Source organism: Mustela putorius, unplaced genomic scaffold (assembly GCF_011764305.1).
Source record: "Mustela putorius furo isolate JIRA1106 unplaced genomic scaffold, ASM1176430v1.1 tig00000135_pilon_pilon_pilon, whole genome shotgun sequence".
NCBI classification, from domain to species: domain Eukaryota; kingdom Metazoa; phylum Chordata; class Mammalia; order Carnivora; family Mustelidae; genus Mustela; species Mustela putorius.
In genome coordinates this window covers 6,057,744-6,084,714 of record NW_025421292.1, presented here as the reverse complement: position 1 = coordinate 6,084,714, position 26,971 = coordinate 6,057,744, and the positions used below count along the sequence as shown (strand labels likewise).

General features: G+C 38.3%; 1 protein-coding gene across 4 annotated transcripts in view; it reads right to left on the bottom strand.

Moving 5' to 3' along the window:
* Positions 1 to 26,971, bottom strand: part of SLC17A5 (solute carrier family 17 member 5) — a 47,854-nt gene that overhangs the window by 16,249 nt on the left and 4,634 nt on the right. For 2 of the 4 annotated variants that reach the window (XM_045074788.1, XM_004770726.3), the window contains exons 2-9: positions 23,685 to 23,881; positions 21,726 to 21,959; positions 18,653 to 18,740; positions 16,669 to 16,755; positions 15,564 to 15,682; positions 10,468 to 10,626; positions 5,570 to 5,702; positions 4,311 to 4,458 (exon numbers count right to left, since the gene is read on the bottom strand). In XM_045074788.1, the coding sequence (XP_044930723.1) occupies positions 4,311 to 4,458; positions 5,570 to 5,702; positions 10,468 to 10,626; positions 15,564 to 15,682; positions 16,669 to 16,755; positions 18,653 to 18,740; positions 21,726 to 21,959; positions 23,685 to 23,881 (1,165 nt within the window). Of the gene's footprint in view, positions 1 to 4,310; positions 4,459 to 5,569; positions 5,703 to 10,467; positions 10,627 to 15,563; positions 15,683 to 16,668; positions 16,756 to 18,652; positions 18,741 to 21,725; positions 21,960 to 23,684; positions 23,882 to 24,631; positions 24,790 to 26,971 lie in introns of those variants that run through there. The other 2 variants (XM_004770725.3, XM_045074787.1) reach the window with 2 other exon arrangements.

Genomic DNA, 26,971 nt, shown 5'->3' with positions numbered 1-26,971 from the left:
AGAGTCACATACTCTACTGAGCCAGCCAGGGGCCCCTAGATCCTTTTTAGAGCTATTTAAATACATATAATGTAGCTGATATGTGAACTCAGCTTTAACCCATACATTGCTCTAATTAACAGTTATGATTATGGAAATAAGGAGATAACTAAACAACTAAACTAGAATTAAGAAATAATAACATCATAATAAAAGTAGTGTACATTTAAAGCTGTCATCTTTTGCTATTTTGTGGAGGAAGGCATCCTTACAATTCACTCTAGAGAGATTTACAAGTCTCTGCTGGTACCTTGATAATTCTATGAAGGATTGAAGGATCACTTCAACATCCCAAAGATAAGAAAATAAAAAACAAGGCTTACTATGTGCTATTCAGCATGCAAAAGATGTAAAAGAAATAATTTGATAAAATCACAGACTTTTGTGTTCTATTTTTTTTAAAGATTATCTAAAGATTTTTTTTTAAGATTATTTATTTATTTGACAGAGATCACAAGTGGCAGAGAGGCAGGCAGAGAGAGAAAGGAGGAAGCAGGCTCCCCACTGAGCAGAGAGAAAGGAGGAAGCAGGCTCCTCACTGAGCAGAGAGCCAATTCGGGGCTCAATCCCAGGACCCTAGGATCATGACCTGAGCCGGAGCAGAGGCTTTAACCCACTGAGCCACCCAGGTGCCCCTTTTGAGTTCTATTTGTAAATAAACCTTTGTTTATTTACAAATAAAGTCAATGCTTCGAGTGATTTCTAAGTAGTAACTAACACCTGCTTAGGAGAGGCAATCTAACTTAGTAATGAAGGCATATGATCTCTTGCCAGGGCCTTGGTTTCTAAACACCACTCTTCACCGAAAGGAACCAGCATTCCTAGGAGAAATCACTGATCCCAAGGTATTTCAAGGCAGGGAAGATACAAAATGAATCTGGAACATCTAGTTGTTTCATCAATAAAGTGGTCAAAGACGAAGCAGGGAGCGGGATGGTGAAGGGGTGTGGGGAATGTCGATAGGCTATAGGACCCAGCTCAGAGGGACACCTATAGCTAAATCTGAGATAATGTGAGCATAAAAACAGATACGGACAATAACGGATTATAACTCATCAAATAAATTAGGAATCTTTGAGTCCACGCTGATGATAGATAACAAAGTGGAGGACGAGGGAAAATCTTCCTTACAAAAGAACGCCAACTGATTATATGTGGAGGGAAAGATAGGGTGGAAATACCACGTTTTTGAAGCCACATGGTAAAACTGGTTTGGTGTGGATCAACAATGGGTACTAAATCTAAGCTGGCGAGGAGGGTGATGAGAAGGATGTTTGTATGATCTCCAAGCATCTTTCCAGAGATGCCTTGTTGAAGGGGGAAAAAGTAAGTAGTTATTAGAGAAACTACAACATCTTGACTGGGTGATCAAAATCAGTATTACCAGGGGCTTCTGAATGTGATTCCCTGAGGTCACAGGCCAGTGAATCTGGTCAGGAATACATTATCTGAATCTAATCACTACAAAACATGAGAAAAATCCAGAGTGCAAGCATTCCAGGTATATAGACAGGCATGAGCATAGGGGCAAAGGTGGAAAAGAACGTGTGTGTCTCTTGGGGGATACTTTTTGAGAATAAAGAGTAGTTTAGTTCACCTGGGGCGAAGTACAAATTAGACGAGGCAGGGGAGAGAGAAATAAAATTACAAAGGTAAATTGGGACCATAATGTGGAGGATTTTCCATGTTGGTTGTGGATTCTGTATTTAAATTTAATAGAGAATATAAAAATTGATTTTATTATATAATACTAAAGAAAGAGCATTAAAGAAAAGTGTTGACATATAATGAAATCAATACCTAAATAATTTTTTTTTTTTAAGAATTTATTTATTTATTTGAAAGACAGAGATCACAAGTAGGCAGAAAGGCAGGCAGAGAGAGGAAGGGAAGCAGGTTCCCCGCTGAGCAGAGAGCCTGATGCGGGGCTCGATCCCAGGACCCTGGGATCATGACCTGAGCTGAAGGCAGAGGCTTTAACCCACTGAGCCACCCAGGCGCCCAATACATAAATAATTTTTAAGAAAGAGTTTTAACATGGTGCTAAATGTGAAAGGCTGTTTTCATTCTTCCATTCATGCCCTTGATTGAGCACTGACCAAGACCCAGCACAGGGCCAGGTTCTGGTATGGCTGGGATCAAAAAGGTGGACTTGGCCCCTGTGCTCTCTGCGCTTATAGTTCCAGAGCTTTTGCTTAGGTTACTTTTTATATCAAATGGTTTCTTGGTCCAGTGCCTAAGTGTTGCTGATTTTCTTCTGTGGTTCCCCACTGTTAAGGGTATATGTAGCACTGAAGTTCCTAATTCCTTGGTATGGTTATATAAATCAACCACTCAACAAGTATGGACTGGGTGTGCCTCTCCTTGTGCAAAAGCTGTGATATGAATGTATAGCCTGTCTTAGTCTGATGAGTTTACATCCAAATTGCGGAGATAAGAAAGAAAGTTGCATTTAAAATAATTACAAATCAAGGTAAGGCAGTGAATATAAACGCATCTAGCATAAAATTATAACTGGAATGCACTGAGAAGAGGAAGAGAAGAAAGTAGGCATTAATGGTCTGTAAAGGCCTAATGAAGAGCTAGGGTGTGAACTGAGAAGGGTGCAGAGGGGTGGAGAGGAAACAGCACTGCCACAGGGGCTGAGAATGAACCTTTAGTAGGCGCGGCAAAGTGGCAGACAGGATTCAGCAGGGAGCTGGGCACACTTATAGTCTGATCTATGGAAACTTCTCTGACTTCTTCTTCTTCTTTTTTAAAGATTTTATTTACTTATTTGACAGAGATCACAAGTAGGCAGAGAGCCAGGCAGAGAGAGGAAGGGAAGCAGGCTCCCTGCTAAGCAGAGAGCCTGATGCGGGGCTCAATCCCAGACCCTGAAAGCATGACCTGAGCTGAAGGCAGAGGCTTTAACCCACTGAGCCACCCAGGTGCCCCAACTTCTCTGACTTCTTACTTAAGGTACTTATTGAAGGGGCGGGAGCCTGAGGATTAATAAGAATCAGAAAATTCTATGGTAGTCAATTTGGGAAAAGAATTTGGGAAAGGGTAAACATGGTACAGGACCACCGATATTTTCTCCAAAAATAAATTCATATCCATTACAAATTAAGCACATCAACATCAAATCTTCTGGGCTAAAATATTTACATGGCCCCTCCTCTACCTAGTCGACTGGCACAAATGAATCCTAGAAGTATGTGGCCCAAAGAATATTTCCAGAGAAGGAGCTGTAAAAAGAATTCTGGACTTAAAGGTAAGAAGTTTAGGTTCAAGTTTGGGCTCTATCATTTATTAGCTATGTGATGTAAGAAAATCACTTAACTGCTCTGAATCTTTAGTTATAAAATGAGTTAAGAATGAGTTAAGAATACATATCTCATTAGGAATGCTTTAAGGATAAAATGAGGTAATGTTTGTGAAAGTGATTTATAAGCTATCAAGTGCTAGACAAATATATTTGCATATAGGTAAGATAATAATTGGACAAATAACTTGGTTTGGTCTTGGGCAATTCATCCATCCAACTAAATGCCCACCATGTGCCAAGCCCATAAGCCTTGGGGATGGTAAGACAGCATCTGCCTTGCGAGTTCCCACTCTAGCTGGGTAGACAGACACAAGTTATCACGTGTTATGTGTAATGTTTTTGTTGGAAACTGTGTATAGAGGTGATGACAGTTAAAATTTTAAATTTAAAAAGAATTTCATGTGTTAATTACTATATAAACTGAAATCTTGTTTAAAAATTTGTTTTTATTCTTTTTTAAAGCCATTTTATTTATTTGAGAGAGAATGAGAATGGAGTGGCGAGCAGGGGAGGGGGCAGGAGAGACTCTTAAGCCAACTCTGTGCTGAGTGCGGAACTGATGTGGGGCTCCATCCCACGACCCGGAGATCACCACCTGAGCCAAAACTGAGTGGATGCTCAACTGATTGTGCCATCCAGATGCCTCTTGTTTAAGAATTTAAAGTCATTCCTAGAGTAGTTAAATTTGTAGAGGAAGAAAGTAGAATGGAGGTTGCCAGGGATGGTGGGGAGGTTAGGAGTGGGGAGTTAGTGTTTAATGGGAACAGTTTCAGCTTGGGAAGATGACAAAGTTCTACTAGGAGATGGATGGTGGTGATAGCTGCATTCCGTCTTCACACCTGAATGTAGTTAGCGCCATAGAACTGTACACTTAAATGGTGTATTTCATGTTAAATGTACTTAACCACAATTAAAAAAGAATTTAGGGTCAATCATAGCCAATTTTTATATTAGTACTCACGAAGGAGCAATATCCAGATGGTTGATGCTAAATCCAGAAGAGCAAAAGCCTCCCAGTGTTGTTGATATGGTTAGGAATGCAACGGCCAATGAATAATCACAACCTATAAATCCAGCGGCTACCAGGAATACCGCAGGTCCAATCATTCCTGGAGTTAAAAAGTTATAAACAGAAAAAGAAGCCCCAATATTAATATTTGCTTGGGTTACCTTAATATAGTATAAATCTGAGATTTGACACTACTGCCACCTACTGTAGAAATGCTGTACTGCATAAAAGACTGAACAGTTTTCATGACAAAATGAAAACTGCTGGAAAACACATAGACATAATGCAACTAATGTGAAAATAATGTAAAAGAAAATATCACAATGCAACATTATTAAATCTTCCTTGCCAAGACTCAGCTAAAGTTCTACAAAGAGCAAGAAGAGAATGAAAAATATAGTTCGAGAGAGAAGCTATATTTGGTACAGAATGAGATTCAAAGTTCATATAACCAAAGAAGATAAACTAGATAAATTCTGTTGAATAAAGTTAGAAGAACACTCCATCTAGGTTTTAGCATTAATAGCAATATACATATTTTATTATAGGCAGTTAAGCACAAAATATGTGTAACAGGAAGGGACTTAATGAATGGGTTGCCACTATTTCTCTGTTCTACAGCAGCACCTATCCAATAACTCTCTGTGATGATGGAAATGTTGTATTTGTATGCACTGCAGTCAAGGAACTTATTTTAAAGTTTCAATTAAATATAAATAGCCATAGTGGATAGTGGCTACCATATTGGACGGAGCAGGTGAACAGAAGCCAAAAAAGAGAAAATTGGATTGAATCTAATGGGATCTATTTCATTTGCAGGTGAGGAAAAATTCTTGGGAGTTGAAATAAGTAAGTAATAGAACAGGACAGCACCTTCCCAGCAGTAGCTGCTCAGAAGGGGTTTGCAGAATTATCCTGAATAGCGTCCTTTTATAAGGTAATTTCTGAAGTATAGCCATCAGAGACTTCCAGGGTCTCCACTTACCGAAGATCTTAAAAAAAAAAAAAAATAAAGCAATTGTCACAGAAAGTTTTAAAACTACCTTTATGAAAGCAGTCTGAAACATATGATTATTATCATATATGTGGACAAAAATATGTGGACATATATGTGGACAAAATAAATGACTAATACCATTTTTATTTTGCCTTGCAATATAAACAGAGTAAATAATGGTAAACTGAAACAAACCTTCATTCAATTCACTTACCTATCAGGCTAAAAACTCTTCTGACACATATTGTTGAAAAATTCCATTTTGCCCTTAAATTGTCAGCAGCTTGACCAGACAGGATCATACATAACCAACAGCCAAAATAAGGCAGTGCAGAGAGTAGCCCATTCTGGAAGGAATAAGAAGATTTAGAATTAATTACGTGGTGGTGGTGGGGTGACGGAGGGGAGGAAGAACTAAAGCAACATACACATACACACACCCACCAGCACTCAAAAAGGAGATTCATAGCAATATCCTGTTGATATTTAAACAGTCCAGTCTGCTCAAAGTAATCTTGCATGTTATTTTGGGACCTGGGGTACAGCTTTAGTAAGAGAGGACAAATCTATTAGCTATAGATTCTCCCTATTGACTAGTTTTTGGTCAGTTTTTACTTATTTGTTTATATTTACATAATACTTATATATTATATATTATATATGTATTATAGATTTATATTTAAAATTATATGTAATGACTCATTTATATTTTAAAATTTATATTTCTATTTTAAGTGATATAATTTATATTTTATATAAATATAAAGATAGAAAATGTTAAAAATACATTTATAAATTACATAAAATTGCTATATGGTATACATAATTATACATATTTATATTTGTATTTATACAAATTTTTAAAAAGATTTTTTAAAAAGATTTTATTTATTTATTTGACAGACAGAGATCACAAGTAGGCAGAGAGGCAGGCAGAGAAAGGAAGGGAAGCAGGCTCCCTGCTGAGCAGAGAGTTCAATGTGGGGCTTGATCCCATGACCCTGGGATCATGACCTGAGCCAAAGGCAGAGGCTTTAACCCACTGAGCCACCCAGGCACCCCTATACAAATATTTTTATTACAAAGTAACATGCAGATACAGAAAACTACATAATTTCAATGTATTGCTTAATGAATTATTCTAGAATGCACACCATCTAAGTCAAGTGTCCAATGTCCACATGCTTTGAGCAGAGGACACAGGTAGTGAGGTGACAGACCTCTATTTTTCCCTCTTCTTTTCCTTTAAGTTCCCACCTAAAAAAAAAAAATAAAAGTACCAGGAGATATGAAACGATTTAACATGGAAATGTGTTATTTGCTTTGTAGGAAATGATCTGACAGTCAGTTTTTTAGGAAATCACAAATTCTATAAAATGAAAAACACATACTTGGAAAAAAAAAGATATTTTCTTCTTCTATTAATTTTTTTCCCAGCATAAACCTGGGGTGCCAATAATAAATGGTCTAATTTTGCTAAGAACAAATGTTTTTATAGTCTGAGAAAGATTGATACACCTTTCAGTATTTTACAACTAAGGTCGTGTTTTACAAAAAAGGTAGAAAGATATTTTATCAGTGGTATTTAAATCTGGTAATAATTCCATTTAAGCATCATGAATGGTACAAACCAAAAAAAAACTGTTGATGTTTTAAATTTAAGAATTTAAGTGTGCTTAAGATTCAGTTTTTTTCATCAGTTTGTGGTCCTCTATATTCAGATGCTGTATGCTTCCAGTTCTACTTCTATAGCTAAGATTTTTGTTTCTTTCTTGTATTGAGCTGAGTAATATCCTCTTAAAAAATTTTTTTTTAAATATTTTATTTATTTGACACAGAGAGAGAGAGAGAGAGAGAGAGAACAGCGACAGGGGGAACACAAGCACAGGCAGAGGGAGAGGGAGAAGCAGACTTCTCAGAGCAGGGAGCTGGATGAGGGAGCTCAATCCCAGGACCCTAGGATCATAACCTGAGCCAAAGGCAGACACTTAATGACTGAGCCACCCAGGCGCCCCTCCACTTTAAATTTTATTCTATTTAGATTTCTGCAGAATAGGATCACATCTATCATTATTTGTGGCAGAATCCTACACATGAATAAACTGAAGCAAATAGAGAAGTGAATTTTCTGATATTGGTCTAGTTCTCTCGTGGGATAAGACTGGTAATTCATCAGAGTTACTGAAATTTTCCACTTAAGGTTCAAATGTTAAAAACTCTGCTAACAACCTACAACTACCTTCTGCAAACTACTATAAATCTTCAAAATTGGGTGCCTACATGGCTCAGTCGGTTAAGAGTCTGTCTTCAGCTCATGTCATGATCCCAGGGCCCTGGGATCGACTCCCACATCAGGCTCCCTGTTCAATGAGGAGTCGGCTTCTCCTTCCACCCCACCCTGCCGCCACTCTTGCTTGCTCTCTCTCACACAAATAAATAAAATCTTAAAAAAAAAAAAATAGGGACATTAGAATTAGGAAAAATTAAGAAAAAAGGAAAGTGAGGATAACTAATGAAGCTAAACTTCTATGAAAAAGAAAATTTATAACAAAGGATCAAGAGCTTTAAACATTTTAAATTAATGAGATTACAATTTTAAATATAACACTTTTCTTTTTTTTAAAGATTTTATTTATTTATTTGACAGATATGACAAGTAGGCAGAGAAGCAAGCAGAGAGATAGGAGGAAGCAGGCTCCCCGCGGAACAGAGAGCCCGATGCGGGGCCCGATCCCAAGACCCCGGGATCATGACCTGAGCTGAAGGCAGAGGCTTTAACCCACTGAGCCACTCAGGTGCCCCTAAATATAACACTTTTCCAAGGCTTTATTTTGAACAAAGGTTAAAAAGGAATTCAATTTATTTTATTTTAATTTTTTAAAAAGATTTTATTTATTTATTTGACAGCGAGAGAGAGAAATCACAAATAGGCAGAGAGGCAGGCAGGGTTGGGGGTGGGAAGCAGGCTCCCTGCTGAGCAGAGAGCCCGATTCGGGGCTCGATCCCAGGACCCTGAGAACATGACCAGAGTGGAAGGCAGAGGCTTAACCACTGAGCCACCCAGGCGCCCAAAAAAGGAATTCATTTTAAAAAGGGGCTTTTATTCAACTAGAGAATTACTTTAAACTTTTTTTTTTTTAAGATTTTATTAATTTATTTGACAAAGAGAGATCGCAGGTAGGCATAAAGGCAGGCAGAGAGAGAGAGGAGAAAGCCGGCTCCCCGTGGAGCAGAGAGCCTCATTCGGGGCTCAATCCCAGGACTCTGAGTTCATGACCTGAGCCAAAGGCAGAGGCTTTAAGCCACTGAGCCACCCAGGTGACCCGAGAATTATTTTAAACTTCATTCACATTTCTTTGAATTTTGAAAGAAAATATCTTTTTGTAAAAAAATGGAAGATAAATGATTTTGGCTTACAAATATTTTCTCCTATTTAGTGGATTTTTATTCTTGTGTATGTATGTGTGTGTGTGTGTGTGTATTTTCATTCTTTTTTTTTTTTTTTTTAAAGATTTATTTATTTATTTGACAGAGAGAGATCACGAGCAGACAGAGAGGCAGGCAGAGAGAGAGAGAGAAGGAAGCAGGCTCCCAGCCGAGCAGAGAGCCTGATGCGGGGCTCGATCCCAGGACCCTGGGATCATGACGTGAGCCAAAGGCAGAGGCTTAACCCACTGAGCCACCCAGGCGCCCCAGTATTTTCATTCTTGATAGTGTCCTCTGAGGCACAAAAGTTTTTAATTTTGATGAAATCTAATTTATATATTTTTCCTTTGGTCCCATATGCTTTTGGTATTATATATAAGAAACTGTTGTGAAGGTCACAAAGAAGTATGTATACCTTCTAAGAGTTTTATCGTTTCAGCTATCACATTTAGGTCTTTGATTTGTCTTTTACTTTGAAGGCAAAACACCACCAACTTTCCTTACAAACTGCTTCTTTCTCTTTAGGTTTTTCCTCAATCTTTAAAAGACAAAACCCAGCCCAGAGATTAGGTTAGAAACTGCAATTCTTTTTTTTTTTGAAACTGCCTCAATTCTATGGGTTCAAAAGAACTGGCAGTTTCAGGAGGTTTTTCTTTAAGATTTTTTTAAAAAATGATTTTATTTATTTATTTGACAGACAGAGATCACAAGTAGGCAGAGAGGCAGGCAGAGAGGCAGGGGAGGGAGGCTCCCGGCTGAGCAGAAGCCTGATTCGGAGCTTGGTCCCAGCACCCTGGGATCATGACCTGAGCCGAAGGCAGAGGCTTTAAGCCACTGAACCACCAGGTACCCCCTTTTAAAAAGATTTTATTTATTTATTTGAGACAGAGAGTTGGGGGGCACACAAGCGGGGAGGAGGGTCAGGGGCAGAGGGGGAAGCAGACTCCCTACTGAGCAGGGAGCCCAATGCAGGATTTGATCCCAGGACCCTGGGGTCATGACCTGAGCTGAAGGCAGACCCCTAACAGAGTGAGCCACCCAGGCATCCCGGGAAGGCCCTTCTTACACAGCTTTGCAGTTACAGCCTGCCAGAGCATGAATAATGCCTCAGAGCAACCTCTGCCCAGGAAACTCATGGCTCCCAAGTTCTCTCAGCTGCCAGCAGAGCGCCGCCACCCGCCCTTGGAGAAGTGATGATGGGTATGCTTGAATTTGTCATCTGATATCCTAAGACCTTTATGGTTAAGGGGGATACCTACTAGGGACTCCTAAGACCTTTATGGTTAAGGGGATACCTGCCAAAAGATGCCTTGAATCAAGAACACACATTGAACAAAGAAGGTACAACTGTGAAGCAAAAAGAGCAGTCTCTAGATTCAGTAGGTGAGTGTAAAATGGAAGATACAAAATAGCTGGCTTTTATATGGGCAAAAACAAATTCTGTGTGCAGTTTAAAACTGTATTTTTGGGCTCAATTGTTAAACGTCTGCCTTAGGCTCAGGTCATGATCCTGGAGTCCTGGGATTGAGCCCCACATCAGGCTCTGGGCTCGGCGAGGAGTCTGCTTCTCCCTCTCCCACTCCCCCTGCTTCTATTCCCTCTCTCACTTTCTCTGTCAAATAAATTAATAAAATCTTTTAAAAAAAGTATTCTTTATATCAGAAAGAGATCATTACTTCTTCTTACCTCTTGAACATTGAACCTTAGGATCTCCTTCATGTAAGTAGGCAATAACGTCAATAAAGTATAAAAGGTCCAATTGTAAGAAAAATGTGCAACTACAATAGCCCAAAGAGGCGATGATCTTAGCATGGATGTCCATGGCACTGACTTCTGTGAAGAAAGCTGAAAAAAATAACAGGCACTATTAGTATATGTTATGTTTAATATGCATACTTTATCAGCCAAAATTCCATCTGGAACACATTACCAGCCTTGATTAGTAAGTTCCAGAAGCTTTTCTTGGAGGGGGTAAAGATTTATTTATTTTAGAGAGAGAGAGAGAGAGCACAAGAAGGAGGACGGGGAGAGATTGAGACAGAGAAGCAGACATCTAGCCTGATGCGGGGAAGATCTTACAACCCTGAGATCATGACCTGAGCTGAAATTAAGACTTGGACACTTAACTGACTGAGTCACCCAGATGACCCAGTAAATTCCAGAGTTTTATACCAGCTCTTTCAAAATATTAAACAGCAATAGAGCTGTCCATGATTCAGGTTGAAAGAAAAAACAGGAATGTAATCTTATAACTATTTATGAATGTCAGAATTCACTTGCAGTATTAATTTCTCCATCTATAAAATAGAGAATAGTTTCATAATAAAATTCAGAGGTTGACATAAGGACAAAGGAATGAGACTGCAAGTCCTATTAGAATTCCTATTTCACCATCCAATCTTTACTCAATTCCAATGTCTTATAAGAAGGTCGCAATAGAATGTTTGTTTAAGCGGCATCTGGAGAAATGGTCTTTGAAGTAGGGTGTAAGCACCCGAGGGGGATGTAAGATGACCCCTTGCTGTATGGAAGAACATTTCAGAACTTTTTTTTTTTTTAAGATTTTCTTTATTTGTCAGAGAGAGAGACAGCACAACGGCAGGCAGAGAGAAGAGGTTCCCCGCTGAGCAAGGAGCCTGATGGGGCACTAGATCCCAGGATCCTAGGATCATGACCTGAGCTGAAGGCATCCCCATTTTAGAACATCTATCTATACTCACTTTTATTCTAAAGAAGAGAAACTAAACACCATTAATATTTAATAACTAGGTTGGCCCTGGAGTATGTCACATGTCATATACTGTATCATCTCCCCGGTTCAAAGGGGTTGATGGTGTCCTCACTTGTCGGCTTGCCCTCACAACTACAACACAGTACAGTTTACCCCCACCTTTTTAAGTGGGTTTATGGATTTTTTTTAACCAGTTTTAATGAAAACAAATCTACAAAACTGACACTGTCTTCAAAAGATTCTAACAGGGACGCCTGGGTGGCTCAGTTGGTTGGACGACTGCCTTCGGCTCAGGTCATGGTCCTGGAGTCCTGGGATCGAGTCCCACATCAGGCTCCCAGCTCCACGGGGAGTCTGCTTCTCCCTCTGACCTTCTCCTCGCTCATGCTCTCTCTCACTGTCTCTCTCTCAAATAAATAAAATCTTTAAAAAAAAAAAAAGATTCTAACAGAAAGTCATGGAAGAGAATTCTAATAACATAGGCTCACAGGAACACTAAGACAACAGCAGAACTGACACTTGTCCTCTTCAGTCCTTTGTCAGCTGCTGCACGCAGCAAAGTCACAGTAGGCTCACCAGATACAACACAGTCAACACTGCTCCCATTAAACATTATTATTACCAATTTTTAAGTAATAAAAAGTTTTTCCCATTGAAATTCCAAATTCATGTACACAGTTTATTTTATTTTATTCACTCTTCAAAGAGTCTATTTTTAGACATGTTTTATAATACATTTAAGTACAGTAGTACCTATAGATAACCATGAATAAATATACGTATATTGAGTGTTAACCCCCACCTTTTTAGTGATGCATGGTTAAGAAACATGAATCCAGTGGCCTGGAGCATCATATTATTACATTTCCTATACACTAAAGCTCTGTGGTTTCCTTCTCAAAAGCTAATACAGCAATCTATGTTTCTGCCTCCAGGGTTCACGATTATTTTAAAGAGAGGAAGAACTATTATTAATCTTCTTGTGCCTTTTTTTCCCTAGGGACTTTTTTTTTTTTTTTAAAGATTTTATTTATTTATTTGACAGAGAGAAATTACAAGTACACTGAGAGGCAGGCAGAGAGAGAGAGAGAGAAGGAAGCAGGCTCCCTGCTAAGCAGAGAGCCCGATGCGGGACTCGATCCCAGGACCCTGAGATCATGACCTGAGCCGAAGGCAGTGGCTTAACCCACTGAGCCACCCAGGCGCCCTCCCTAGGGACTTTTTATCTGACTTGGTAGATACACTCTTGTGTTTTTCACTCTGTATCAAAGATGTAGGTGATTTGGGGGAAGAGGAGGAGAGGGAACTTTTATTTTGATACAGTAGCATATATCATATTGAAATTATGTGCACACATGTCTGTCTCTCTCTGGAGATCACAGGTACCCCAGGAACCATGCCTTGTTCATTTTCTTTCTTTCTTTTTTTTTTTTTTTTTAAGATTTTATTTATTTCTTTGACACAGAGAGAGACACACACAGCCAGAGAGGGAACACAAGCAGGGGGAGTGGGAGAGGGGGAAGCAGGCTTCCCACAGAGCAGGGAGCCGGATATGGGGCTCAATCCCAGGACTATGGGATCATGACCAGAGCTGAAGGCAGATACTTAATGACTAAGCCACTCAGCCACTCAGGATCATGACCAGAGCTGAAGGCAGATACTTAACGACTAAGCCACTCAGGCACCCCTCATTTTCTTTCTTGTATTAATTTTTAACTCCTCAGTACCTGACAAAGAACCTAGGACATGGTAATTCTCAAAAAAAAAAAAAATGTTTAAAGAATGAATGAAGTTCAGCAGATGCTGCACATTTCTTAGATTTTAGATTCTTAGATTCTTAAGATTTCGGTGGAGCTTCATGTAACACATCATTATTTTATGACTTTTTTTTTTTTAAGTAAATTCTCTGCCCTATGTGGGCTCAAACTCACAGCCCTGAGATCAAGAGTCTCATACTCTACCAACTGAGCCAGCCAGGCACCTTTATCTTATGACATTTTTAATCACAACATCATCTGGCTTAAGAATGCAGTTTGGAATTCTATGAAACATAATCCTCCTAACTCCTTTAGCTTCTGAGTATTCCATTTTCTGAAGTATATGGACAAACAAATTAACCTTAAGTTTGGATAAGGGATAGCTTTAGATACATATCGAGGTAGAGAAAGCAAGCTTTTTAAAAAATCTAAATAAACTGGGTCTTCTGGGTGCCGCAGTGTGTTAAAGCCTCTGCCTTCGACTCAGGTCATGATCCCAGGGTCCTGGGATTGAGCCCCGCAGTGCGGAGCCTGTTTCCCCCCTCCTCTCTCTCTTCCAGCCTCTCTGCCTACTTGTGATCTCTGTCTGTCAAATAAATAAATAAAAAAATTTAAAAAAATCTAAATAAACTAAAAGGTTTCCTAAGTCCATAAAAATAGTGATAGAAATGAAGTAATGAAATAAATAAGCTGTTACCATCAATGCTGAGAAAATGTGACAAGACGTATCAAGTTTTATATGGCAAGATCTCACAATGCATTACATTATTTTTATCTGTCCCTTAGGGGTAAAGTCGGTCACTCATTTGATCAACATCACAGAGGATACCAAGTGAATAAAGCAACTTTATACTATATTGTGATTTTTTTTCTGAGTTTTTGCCAACCTGAAGACCAAGAGGTGCTATATTCCTTAAAGTTCAGCAGCTTGTAGAGACATTTGTAGAAAAATTTAAAAACTTAGAAAGAAAGGTGAATGAGTCAATATTTAATTGCTGCCTGGTTACACTATATATAAAAACTGAAAATATCAATAATAACAACTTAATGGGTAAGAAAAGTTTTTTTTTTTAAAGATTTTATTTATTTATTTGACAGAGAGAGAGAGAGAGAGAGAGAGAGACATCACAAGTAGGCAGAGAGGCAGGCAGAGAGAGGGGGAAGCAGGTTCCCTGTAGAGCAGAGAGCCCGATGCGGGGCTCGATCCCTCAACCCCGAGATCATGGCCTGAGCCGAAGGCAGAGACTTAACCCACTGAGCCACCCAGGTGCCCCAAGAAAAGTTTTAATATAAAATATTTTGTTCTTAAACGAATAAAGTCACAATAAAGGCATTAAAATGCTAAAGAAGACTGAATACATTTTAATTTTTCCTGATTTTTTATGTTCTTTTATTCCCTCCAAAGACAAATATTTTATTTCCATGACTTGAAGACTTACTGTATTAAATTATGACAGATTTTTATTTCTGATATACTATTGTGCTTGATTAAGTGATAAAAATCTAGCTTTAATAACATATAATTCTTTTCCAAGGATCTACACTAGAGGAGCAAACAGGTAAGTATATATCATACTGTATGTCATAACAAATGTGCTGTTTTCCTTATTATATCACACTCATTTAAAATATAGATAAGGGGTTGGAAGAGGGGAGAAAAGAAAAGAGAAAAATAAATAAAATGCAGATAAAAAACACTGGTTTTCTAATAACTAACATTCTATTTTCTATTAATTAAGAAGACAAACTCAAGACGCACAGATAATCATTATTCTAGAAGGTTTAGAGCAACTTATGGGACACCTGGCAGGCTCAGTTCGTAGAGCATGCAACCCTTGACCTCAGGGTGTGGGTTTGAGTCCCACACTGGATGTAGAGATTACTTAAAAAAAAGAAATTGAAGTGACTTATAAAAGTAATCTTTCATGAACTTAATCTTAAAAGATTGAAATTTCTCAAATAAAACAAACCAATACTTCATCTATTTCATTTGCCTGGTCTCTACTTTGCCCAGAACATGCACAATAGAAATATCTGTTTAAAAATTGGTACCTCACTTCTGAAGAAAAAAAAAGTTCTGAAATTGTTTTAAAACATGCCAAAATAGGGCACCTGGGTGGCTCAGCTGGTTAAGTGTCTGCCTTCGGCTCAGGTCATGATCCCAGAGTCCTCCATTGGGTTCCCTCCTCTGCAGGGAGTCTGCTTATCTCTCTGCCTCTCATCCAGCTTGTGCTCTCTCTCTGTCTCCCAAATAAATAAATAAAACAAACAAAAAAATGTGCCAGAGTCCATACCTGATTTTTTAATGATGAAAGAATATATTCTTTTTCATGGCGGGAGATGGTCTTGTGAGTTTCTGGCGTTTCGCTAACGAAAAAGATCCATAAAATAAACCAAACGATGCCAACTATACCTGAAAACGGAAAATAAGTTAAATAAAATTAGAATGCACCAACATCAATTTTTACATGTCTTGAAAAAATTATGTAATCATTAATTATCAAAGTAAAACTGGTTTCAGCTTGGTGTTGATTTCAAGTTCCACTCATAATTTCCTAATGGGATACTTGCTATTTGTATTATTTCCTATAAGTTTTGAATAGAAGAACTTTAAGCACATGACTCTGCTTATCAGAGTCTACCAGACAAACATTTTGAAAAATAAATTTTCACAATCTATTATTTCTACATATACCTGTTTTCACTCATTGATTTGTTTTTTGTTTAAAATACAGATGTATTTTCTGCATGAAATGTCTACATGGCAATCTAATTTATTAAAAACATGTAGCATCCTGCTAATGAGATTGCGAAATGAAAGGCCCCGAGACTGAATAAAAAGAGAAAAAATTAAAGCTATTAAGTGAGGGCATCCTACTTTGCTTGAGAAAAAATATTTTCAAAATATAAATTTTTTTTTTTTAAAGATTTTATTTATTTGACAGAGAGAGAAATCACAAGTAGGCAGAGAGAGAGAGAGAAGCAGGCTCCCGCTGAGCAAAGAGCCCGATGCGGGGCTCGATCCCAGGACACTGAGATCATGACCTGAGCCGAAGGCAGCGGCTTAATCCACTGAGCCACCCAGGCGCCCCCAAAATATAAATTTTTATAATAACCAATACTGTAGTTTTTGGTAGTGAGTATAGCATTAAAGTCTTGGATTCAACAGCAGCTTCTATTGAGAAATATTCCAAAATTAGTATCACATCATAAGTCAACTAGATCATTTTAAGCAAATAAATTTAAAAAACAGATTTTCATTAAGTATTTCAGAACTTTGTGGTTTAGGAGTTGGTAACTTAGTGAGTTGGAATATATATTTTTAACCAGTTATTAGACTATTAATATATTTTGGATTTGTTACATTATGATTTAAGTTAAATTTTTGAGTAAACTTACCAAAAAGGTAGAAGACGTAAGTCCAATTCATATAGAAACAAATTATTCCAGAAAGAGGAAGAGAAATTACTGTCCCAAGCTGTGCTCCTAGAAAACAATAAAGACTTGGTAAACTCTGTAGAGAGATGAATGAGGGGACTGGTCTACTGCTTAAGGAAGAGGGTAACAGATTTTCTCAAGGAATCATTTACTACAAAACCCACAATATGTAAGACATACACATTAATTTGTAATTACATTAGTTACAACTATGTAGCTATTGATGAATTAGAATGCATCAATCAGTATAGGACCCATTATAACATGAGCTAGTCAATGCCCCATTACTAGTAACTGAAATGAAATGCAAGTGTTTGGGGAAAGGTTCAAAGATGGTCTCTAAGGCTGATAAACATAATGTACTGCAGTACAGCTGAGGAAATAAGAATGAAGCTTTTAGTAATCTAAGTTGCCCAAAATATATTACAAAGAATTGTTTCAGATAAATAAATAATGAAATTCATTTTAATCACCAAATAGAAGACAGCTTAGTAGAGAGAGTGGCAGTTAAAATAATGAGATGTTTTTTCTGATGTCAAGTTTTAGAGGAAAGAAAAATAAACAAGTAATTATTATGGGTTAGAAAGGTTAAGTGTCACAGAACAGTGTGGAAGTTCAAATATGGGACAGATGACCTTTGACTCCCAGAGGTCAGTAAAAGATATAAGAGGCAGCAATAGACTTTGAAAGATGGGTAAGGTTTTTGTCCCATAGAAACAAGGTTAGGAAGAAGATAGAGAGGCAGATGTAACAGGACGAGTAAAGGAGTAAAGTAGGGAAACAGAGTGGGTTTGGGAACTTTGCTTGGGAGAAGGAAAGGAAGAGAGGATAAAGGCTGGAAAACTATGTTGGATAGTAACTGAATATCTACTCTACTTCAGGCACTGTGCGCTAGGGATTAGGCTAGCTGCAGCGAAGTAGTGAAGACTAAAGAATCTTGACCCCAGTTGGATCGTAGACCTCACTCAATACATAAGGAGGAAGCATAGGTAGTACCAGCTCATGAACTTATATCGGATTTCTCATGTTGATCTTTACATAGCTGTAAGAACCACCTTCTTAAAATGTGAATTGGATCATGTCTCTCTTTTGATTAGACACCTCTGATGTCTCCCCATTGTATTTTGGAGAAAAAAACCCACAACAACTAAATTTCTTCCCGTGGCCTGTAAAGCCCGATATAATCTGGCTCTTGTCTATTTCTCCAACTTCATCTTATTCCATTCTCCCCTTTATTCATTAAGTTCTAGCCACCCACTGTGGTTTTTCATTTCTTTGAACTCTTATGTTATTTCCTGCCTGAGAGCCCTTGTACATGCTGTTCTGGTTGGCTGGAATGCTCCTCCTGCTCTTTGCATGGCTGGTTCTTAGCCTGCAGATTTTAGCTTCAAGGTGACACCAGAGAGGTCTTTCTCAACCACTGTATTTAAAAGCAGACCGGTCCAAAATTTTTCATTCAGTGTGTGATCTAGTAAAATTATAATTCACATACAAAGCTCACGCTATCTTACCCATTGATTAAAATGACAGCAAATAAATGCACAGAAAAAAGATGTATGAAGAGGGGCTAAGAGTTATGACATGCTCATTAGACAATCAGATTAGATAGCACAATTTAAGGACAAAAGGGTTTAACTTTCCAGCTATTGGAACTTAAAAAAAAAACCAAAACCATAGCATTCTTTATATAAACATCTGAACAAGCAACATGTTTTGAAATAAATGATGGCAGATGGAGATAATGACATTAGTCAATGAAGCCACATTGCTATATGTTGCTGGGCCAAAGAGAAAAATTATTAATAAAATTATACTTCCAAAATTTTATTTTTCACCCAAAGGAGTATTCTGACATCGTTTGGGTGAGAACACATCTCTTTTTTATCCAAGGTTGATATATACATAACAGATTATAGCAAAGTTTTTACAAGAATAGTTATCTCACCTGCATATGAAATGCTAAGAAGCTTGCTTCTTTCAAGAGGGGGAGCCCAAGAAGACCACATGGCATGCATAGCTGGAAATGTAACACCCTGAGGAGGGGAAAAAGATATTTCCACTGAAATACAAGATAGTTTTGTTAATGTTTTAAATCCAGTTGAGTCTTTTGTTGTAAGAGAGATTTCTGCATAAGAACCACACTAGAATTGGGTTCCGCGAGGTGAGATATTTCCACAGTGTTGACTGAAATTACCATATAGTGAAGTACTTCCAAAATCTGAACAAAGATTTGTGGATTCTGTCAAGTGGCTTGAGGACTACAAGATAAGGATTTATAATAAATCTAAAAGAATACACTGCATGATGATGTAAAGGAATCCCTCTCAAGGCCAATTTTACTCATTCACTCTATTACTGGCCTGAATGAAATGGGAATATTACTACCAAAATATTACTTTTAAAAAATGCTGAGCTAATACTTTGGGATACTGGAAGAAAATTCAAATTGACCTTAATCAGTAAGAAAAATTGTCCTATAAAAAATCCCGATGGGGGCGCCTGGGTGGCTCAGTGGGTTAAGCCGCTGCCTTCGGCTCGGGTCATGATCCCAGGGTCCTGGGATCGAGTCCTACATCGGGCTCTCTGTTCAGCGGGGAGCCTGCTTCCCTCTTTCTCTCTCTCTGCCTGCCTCTCTGTCTACTTGTGATCTCTCTCTGTAAAGTAAATAAATAAAATCTTTAAAAAAAAAATCCCGATGAATTCAATTAGAGTGCATATAGTTTTTTTTTTCTTTTCTTCTTGGTGATAACTGGCTTAGTAAATGCCAGTTGCTGATATGAAGTGGCAGTGGAATGGTGGAGGCAGGAGGGGCACAGAGACTTGGGACAGGAGGAGCTGCTGGAGGAGAGGTGGGAAGGAAGAGATTTTGGTGGATTCAAAGCTGTGGATTCACAGCGTCTTTGGTCACTCACTAACTGTGCAGTCTAACAAAGATTAGTTAACCTCCTTGAACTTCAGTTTCTTTATCTGTAAAGCAAAGATAATACTCCCTATCTCACATGATTGTTGTAAAGCTAAAGGGTAGCTAGTGCTATTATTATTAACAGAGACAAGAATAAAAGCTTTAACACTTTGTACTTTCTGCTGATTCCTTTAAAAACAAAACCAAACAAAACAAAAAAGAAGAATGAAAGACAGAAATACCAGTGGAAGGCAAAAATGATTTAGGCAGGGGCGCCTGAGTGGCTCAGTCAGTTAAGCGTCTGACTCTTCATTTTGGCTCAGGTCACAATCTCAGGGTCATGAGACGGAGCCCTGCACTAGACTCTACACTCAGTGGGGAGTTGACTAGAGATTCTCTCTCTGTCTCTGCCCCTCCTGCTTGTGCTCTCTCTCTCAAATAAATAAATAAAATCTTAAAAAAACGATTTAGGCAGCAATGCAAGTTGATAACAATCTGTATCACAGGAGAATAGAGATCACTACAGAATAGAGATGAAGGTGTTGGGAAACATCCACAAAAGTTATGTTGTGAAAAACTTTATTATAAAACCTTAGGGGCCTTGTGGGTATATTTATGGGGAGTCAGATGCTAGAGATGAAAGATGCTGACCTAAGTTTATGGATGAGGTAATGTACATGTGATAATACTGGCGGAACAGATAAAGGCAAAAGAAGAATAAACGCAACTTAAATTCTATTCAGAAGTAACACAATTACTTGAGATAACAGTAGTAATATATTCAATATACTATAATGCTAAATTAGTGACATAAACAGACAAGAAGCTAACATACGGGAATACATTCAACAAGGAGATTCAATATTGGGATCAGAGAAAATACACTACAGTTAAGTATATTTTATTTATGTAAGAAGAGGAACCTGGTAATAAGGGAGTCATTTTTATTTTGTAGTCAAAGGAGTTTGTTTAATACAACTCTATTTGATAAGGACAAAATAAGAATGCTCAGATGAGTGATCAAAGCTTAAAAAGAACAGTACTTGGCAATTTCCAAAGTATTCTAGCAATCATTATCACATCTGAGCTGTGACTGAGGAGGGGGCAGGTATTTTAGTTCCAGTTTTAAAAATGATGGAACTGAGGTCTAGAGATGAAAGCTTGCATAAGGTTTCACTATTAGATGCAGTGGAGTTAACTATTCAAACTCTGATCTTATGACTCCAGTCAGTGTTTTTCCAGCACAGCATGATACACTGTTACCTAACATAAGCTTCATGCTACACACCAAACTCAGAGGTCACTATTTCGGTTAAGTCAAAAGTATGTTAAGAGCAAAATAAACCTATGTCTCAGTTTCACAGGTAGAAGCTCAAAGTCAGAAACAAAAAGAGACCATTATTTAAAGACTGAGGTACCGGGGCACCTGAGAGGCACAGTCAGTTGAATGTCCAACTCCTGAATCTGACTCAGGTCATGATCTCAGGGTTGTGGGCTCCAGCCCTGTGTTGGGCTCTGTGCTGGACATGGAGCCTGCGTAAGATTCTCTCTCTCCCTTTCCCTCTGTCCCTCCTTCTTGCCTCTCTTTCTTTCCCTCTCTAAAGCAAACAAACAAACAAACAAATAGATACATACTATGAAATGCAAAAGAGAAGTGGAAAGGAAAAGAAAGATAAGAATTAAAATTTCCAAGTGATAAAAATCTTAGGAGGAAAGGGAAAAAAAGATAAAAATTGGTAATTCTCAAAGCAGCAGAAAGTTCATAAGAATCACAAAACTAAAGAAAGATAGTTATATAAAATGATATATTATTTGTCTCTAAGCTAGAGAATCAGAAAAAAAGAACAAAGAGGAAGCTCTATGAAAAACAAGCAGGGAGCCCAATGTGGGGCTCGATCCCAGGACCCCGAGATCATGACCTGAGCGAAGGCAGATGCTTAACCAATTAAGCCACCCAGTTATCCCTAGTTAGTCACCTTTCTAATTAAAAAATAAATCCCTATTATCTTCTAATGTTAATTTTTGGTTTATATTAATACCAAAGAATGATATCTTTAAGAAGACCGGAAAGTGGTACAGGGTAAGAGGGAAAAAAAAAAAGAGAGAGAAAAATTACCTCTCCCAATCCTTCTAGTGCCCTGAGTGCAATGAGGGCTCCAACTCCCAGATCTGCAGCAATGGGAGTGAACAGGGTAAAGACAGCAGTGCCAAGGATCCCAAATCCTAGCAGCAGTTTCCCCCCCACTTTGCTGGCAATATATCCTCCAGGAATCTGGGTGATGATGTAGCCATAAAAAAAAGAACCGAGAATCCATCCTTGAGTTTCCGCATCCCACTGGTACTTTTTACCCTATAAAGAGTAGGAGGAAAAGAAACAACATTTTAAGACCTTGACTAAAGAGCTCTTTGTCTAACTGGCATGTTAGTATATATAAATATAATTTTGAACCACTGTTTTAGACTGAAGAACTTGCAAACTTTCTACCAGGTAGCTGAGTCACCACAGCACAAGCATGCAATTTCTAGAAGTGAACGGAAAGTAAGTGAAAGCCATAAACTTCAAGAAGGCCCGTTATTTTATGAAACTAGACTATAGATGAGTTGTAGAGGCTTTCTCATGACCATAACCAAGAAAGCTCAAAAAAGAGGCACAGATTCAATCCAGAAATTCTACCAAACAGAATATTGTAGTGGCTGAGCTGGGCTTTGGAGCCATGGCTGGGTTCAAGACTAGCTCTATTACTTACTGGATTTGCGATGTGGGAAGATTATTAAATGAAAAAGGTCTGACACGCACTTAACTGTTCACTTAATGTTGGTTATTAGTATGCACAAATATAGTTCATTAATATCTCCCTGATTCAGAACAAGTACTTGAACAAGCATACAGAACAAGACAAAAGAGCAAGTATTTAAACTAAGCCATAGACTTCATGTGAGTAGATGTCTTTTAATTAGGAGCAGCACATTGTAAGGTCATAATGAAGATTTAGTGACTCATCTGACATCTTTAATTCACATAGTTGTATCACTGAGCCAATGTGTCAAGAACCATGTCAGGATCTCAGAATTTCTTTTTACTGGTCATATAAGGCAGATGATCAACAAAAGCATTTGCTAAATGAAAGATACAAAGCATCCCTCTAATTATCCTTACTTGAAGTACCAATTTGTGGCTTAACTATAGGATTCTTGGACTTCATGAAACGTCTGTCCAGCAATTATAAGTCACAGGCTGAAGCAGGGAAAGTGTGTGATGTGTACTCAAACATGTATTCAGCAACATTATTAAAGTCAAATAAAATTTTTTTCTTGGTAAGTTACTATTCTGTATGCTTGTTTATTTGGGCAGAAACCCTCTCCTGAGCTTGGATGTGCTTGTGTATAAACAGCAGAGGACACTAACCCAAGTGCTATCTGGCTCTTCTGTGAGCACTGAAAATGGATGATGATATACTCATAAAAAAGGACACTAGCCTTTTCTCCTTTTCTATCTCCCTGTGTCATAGCAAAATAAAATACTTAAAGTATGCAAAACTCAATTCTGAACAAATGATGGACACACAATTATCGATTCCACTGTAACATGAAGCAAGCAAAGTGCCTTAAGCAGCTTAGGTTAGGCATGTGTAAACTTTGGAAAAGAATGTCCTAGGAAATTGACCTGTTCTTATTCTTCCGCTGCAGATGACCTAAGCTTTCTTGAAACCATAATCTTTTAAGTAAAACAACTACTGCAGAAGAGTCCCATAAAAACTATTCAGCAACATCAAAAACAATGAAATTTTCTAGTAGGCTAAACAGGTTTTTCCAAGTTATCTTCAAGGATGGTTGGTATGTTTAGAGGAAACCGAGAAACTACTTTTCGAACAGATCAAAGTATATTACACCAAGCAGCAGTAGCTGTCGTTATCTTACTGTTCAACCAGTTGCTGAAAAAAGCACAAGAGAAAAAGATTCAGAGCTTCTGTGAATAAAGTGTTTGTGGTTTCTATAGGATTAAGAGAGACCTTTCAATACTTTTACTCAGATGTATTTAAGGATTAAGATTGCTTGTTTAAAAAGTAGCACTTACCGTTTGATTATGATGAACTTTTATGGGAGCAGAATGCTCTGCACACTCCTTAGAGGTTCTGTTATCTGCTAAAGTTGTATTTGAATCTACCATATCCACTAAGGCAACACTCAGATTCACACGTAAGGCATAGAGAACGAAGAAACCGAAAAAAGCCAAAAGTGCTAAGTTGTAGCGAGCAGAGCAGCACACTGGAGCTGAAATAAATATTGGGAGACAACTTTCACTAGAAGAATAACTTAGATGATATTATCTAAATTACTAAAAAGGGTACTTTTTAGAAGTACACAAATTAATAAACCATGAATATTCTTCTGGGACTATTTTCAGATTAAGCATAACTAAAAACATTTATCAAGGAGAGTTTGTTTTCAGTAGCTGTAGTTTTGATAAGCATTTACACATGAGAGCTTGAACTATAAGACAGTTTCTTAAAACATGAAGGCAATGCTTTATCAACTTTGCTCAGAAAAATCTCCATTACATGGGTGCCTGAGTGGCTCAATGGGTTAAGCATCTGCCTCTTGATTTTGGCTCAGGTCATGATCTCAGGATTGTGAGACTGGGCCCCCCAGTGCTAAGCCTGCTTGAGATTCTCTCTCCCTCTGCCCCTCCCCCTCCCATTGCTCCCCTCCCCCGGCTTGTATGCACATGTGTTCTTGCGCTCTCTCTAAACGAAAAGAAAAGAAAACTCCATTACAGAGTCAAAACTGAATCCCTAATCCCTGCTGGTTGACAAAGATTCAAGAAAAATAGTTAAGGGGTTTAATAGCATCATTATTTCTGAAAAACTATCTAAAACATGGCCAATCAGTACAGAGTACTCATTACAGCAAAGCACTGATACTGGGGACTATGAGTCAGTAGCCATCTCACTGTAATTGAAGCCCAGCACAAAAAGTTTCCTGCCAAGACTCACATGAAACCCCTCTTGATAAATTTCTTACCTTGAAAAGTATCCTCGGAGGCTGGGTTTGAATCAGAAGCCATGATTAGTACTTAAGGCCCTCCTAATCTAAATGTATTTAAGAATCCAGAAGCAAACTTGCAGAATCTATGACAGTTGCAGCATCTGTGACAGTTGCTCAGTTGAACATGCTTAAAGGGCCCACATTAAAAAAGGAAGTAAGTGAACGTAACACAAAGATTAAAAAAAAAAAAAAAAAAAAAGAGGAAGGCGGAATTGGTTGAAGGAACCAATGAAAGAAAGATCATGCAAGAGGAGGAGTTTTGATCTATTTTTTTTTTTTTACCTTAATTAGGGGAGTATGCACATTAGTTTGTCTTTTTCTTCCTTTGCTGAGTTGTAGCATTGGAGAGGGGACAGGAATTTAGGAAGTTAAGGTTGAGTGATCCCTTAGTGACAGAGAGAGAGCGGCTAATCCAGGGTTTTACAGAAGTGCAGGGCAAACACTGAGTGTCTGATAAACAGCTGTCAAAAGATCAAACGTCTATTTTACTTGGTAATGACAATCTGGAGTTAAATACATATACATGAATATATGTATGCTCTTGTTTAGTAATGACCTACTAACACTCCATATGTTTGTGTTTTTTCTCCTACTCAGGAATCCTGGTGTTGCACTGACCCAACCTCAAGCAACAGGACATTTGTCCGAGTACAGAGATCTTAGTACTGATTCAGACTGAAGTTTAATGAATATGGCACAACTCTACTAAGGGACATATTTATGTATTATGATCCACCTTCACTTTTCTAGAAGCCCTCACACACTTTTTTAAAAAAATAATTTTATAAAAAAAATTTATTTACCACAAATATGGTATCATAATTTATGACAAAGAGAGCAAGAGAGCACAAGCAGGGGGAGCGCAGTAGAAAGAGAGGGAGATGCAGGCTCCTGGCCTAGCAGGGAGCCTGATGAGGGGCTCGATCCCAGGACCTTGGGATCATAATCTGAGCCAAAGGCAGATGCTTAACCATCTGAGCCACCCAGGCGCCCCTAGAAGCCCTCACACATTTAACAATTGTAGTCAGATTTTCCTCTGTGTAGGAATCACACCATTTATCAGAGAATTTTTCATTTGGCATTCTCGACTCCTTTTGGAGGAGTACAGCTATTAGAATTATGGCACCACTGCCAAAGTGAGATCTTGACCTATGAGAACTGTATTTATTTTATTTTTAATTTTTTAAAAACTTTTAAAAAAAGATTTATTTATTTATTTGACAAAGAGAACACAAGCAGGGGGAGCAGGGGAGGAAGAAGCAGACTCCTCACCAAGCAGGGAGCCCAATGTGGGACTCCATCCCAGGACTAAAGGATCAGGACCCGAGCCAAAGGCATACACTTAACCGACGGAGCCACCCAGGTGTCCAGAGAACTGTATTTCTAAGGCTCCATTTATGCTGTCTCTGTTACCTGAATCTAGATACATTTGCTCTCTGCTCTAACCAAATGGGCTGCTCTCTAGGTAAAAGACTTTTGGATAGTGTAAGGCATGTTTTCTTTATCATCTGCTCTGTGTGGGACAGTAATACTTAGAAGTCTGGCGGACTCATAATCTTGCCAAATTAGGCCACCATAGTGTTATTTGGAGTAACTTGGAACAAGATCATTCCAGATACATATACTGTCTGCTTTGCCAAGGTACTATTGACAAAGTTCATTATGTCTTTCAGCAGAGAATGACAGTTGGTAATTTACGGTTTCAAGAGTTTCTCAGGTTGCCAGTGTGAAGATTACAAAGGGGGAGGAGTGCGAATGGTGGTGGAAGATATAGACTCAAAAGATCATTTATGGGACTGTTGTTTTCCTGGGAAGAGATGAAGGTGGCTTAAAGTAGGATAAAGCAGAGGCAATAAGCAGAGTGGGCAGATTCTTTTTTTAAGATTTATTTTTTTCCTTGAGAGAGAGAGAGAGAGCGTGCAAGCAGGTGTGTTGGGGGAGGAGCAGAGGGAGAAAGAGAAATCCTCAAGCAGACTCTCTGCTGAGCAAGGAGGAGACCTGGGGCTCAGTCCAGACCCCATGAGATCATGATATAAGCTGAAAGCAAGTGTCAGATGCTTAACTGACTGAGCCATCCAGACACCCCAGAAATTGGCAGATATGAGATAAATTTAAAAACAGAACTGACAGGCCTTGCCTACATATTAGATGTGGGAGTAAGTGAAAGGGAGGGATGAAGTTACTAGTAACTCAATTCACTAATTAGTCTAGACAATATTATTTTATGCTGTTCTGACATAATGTTATTACTCCTCTCTATCCTATTTGCAGTTACCTTATTTTACTGTTTTCAGCTTCTCCCCATGTGATGCTTGA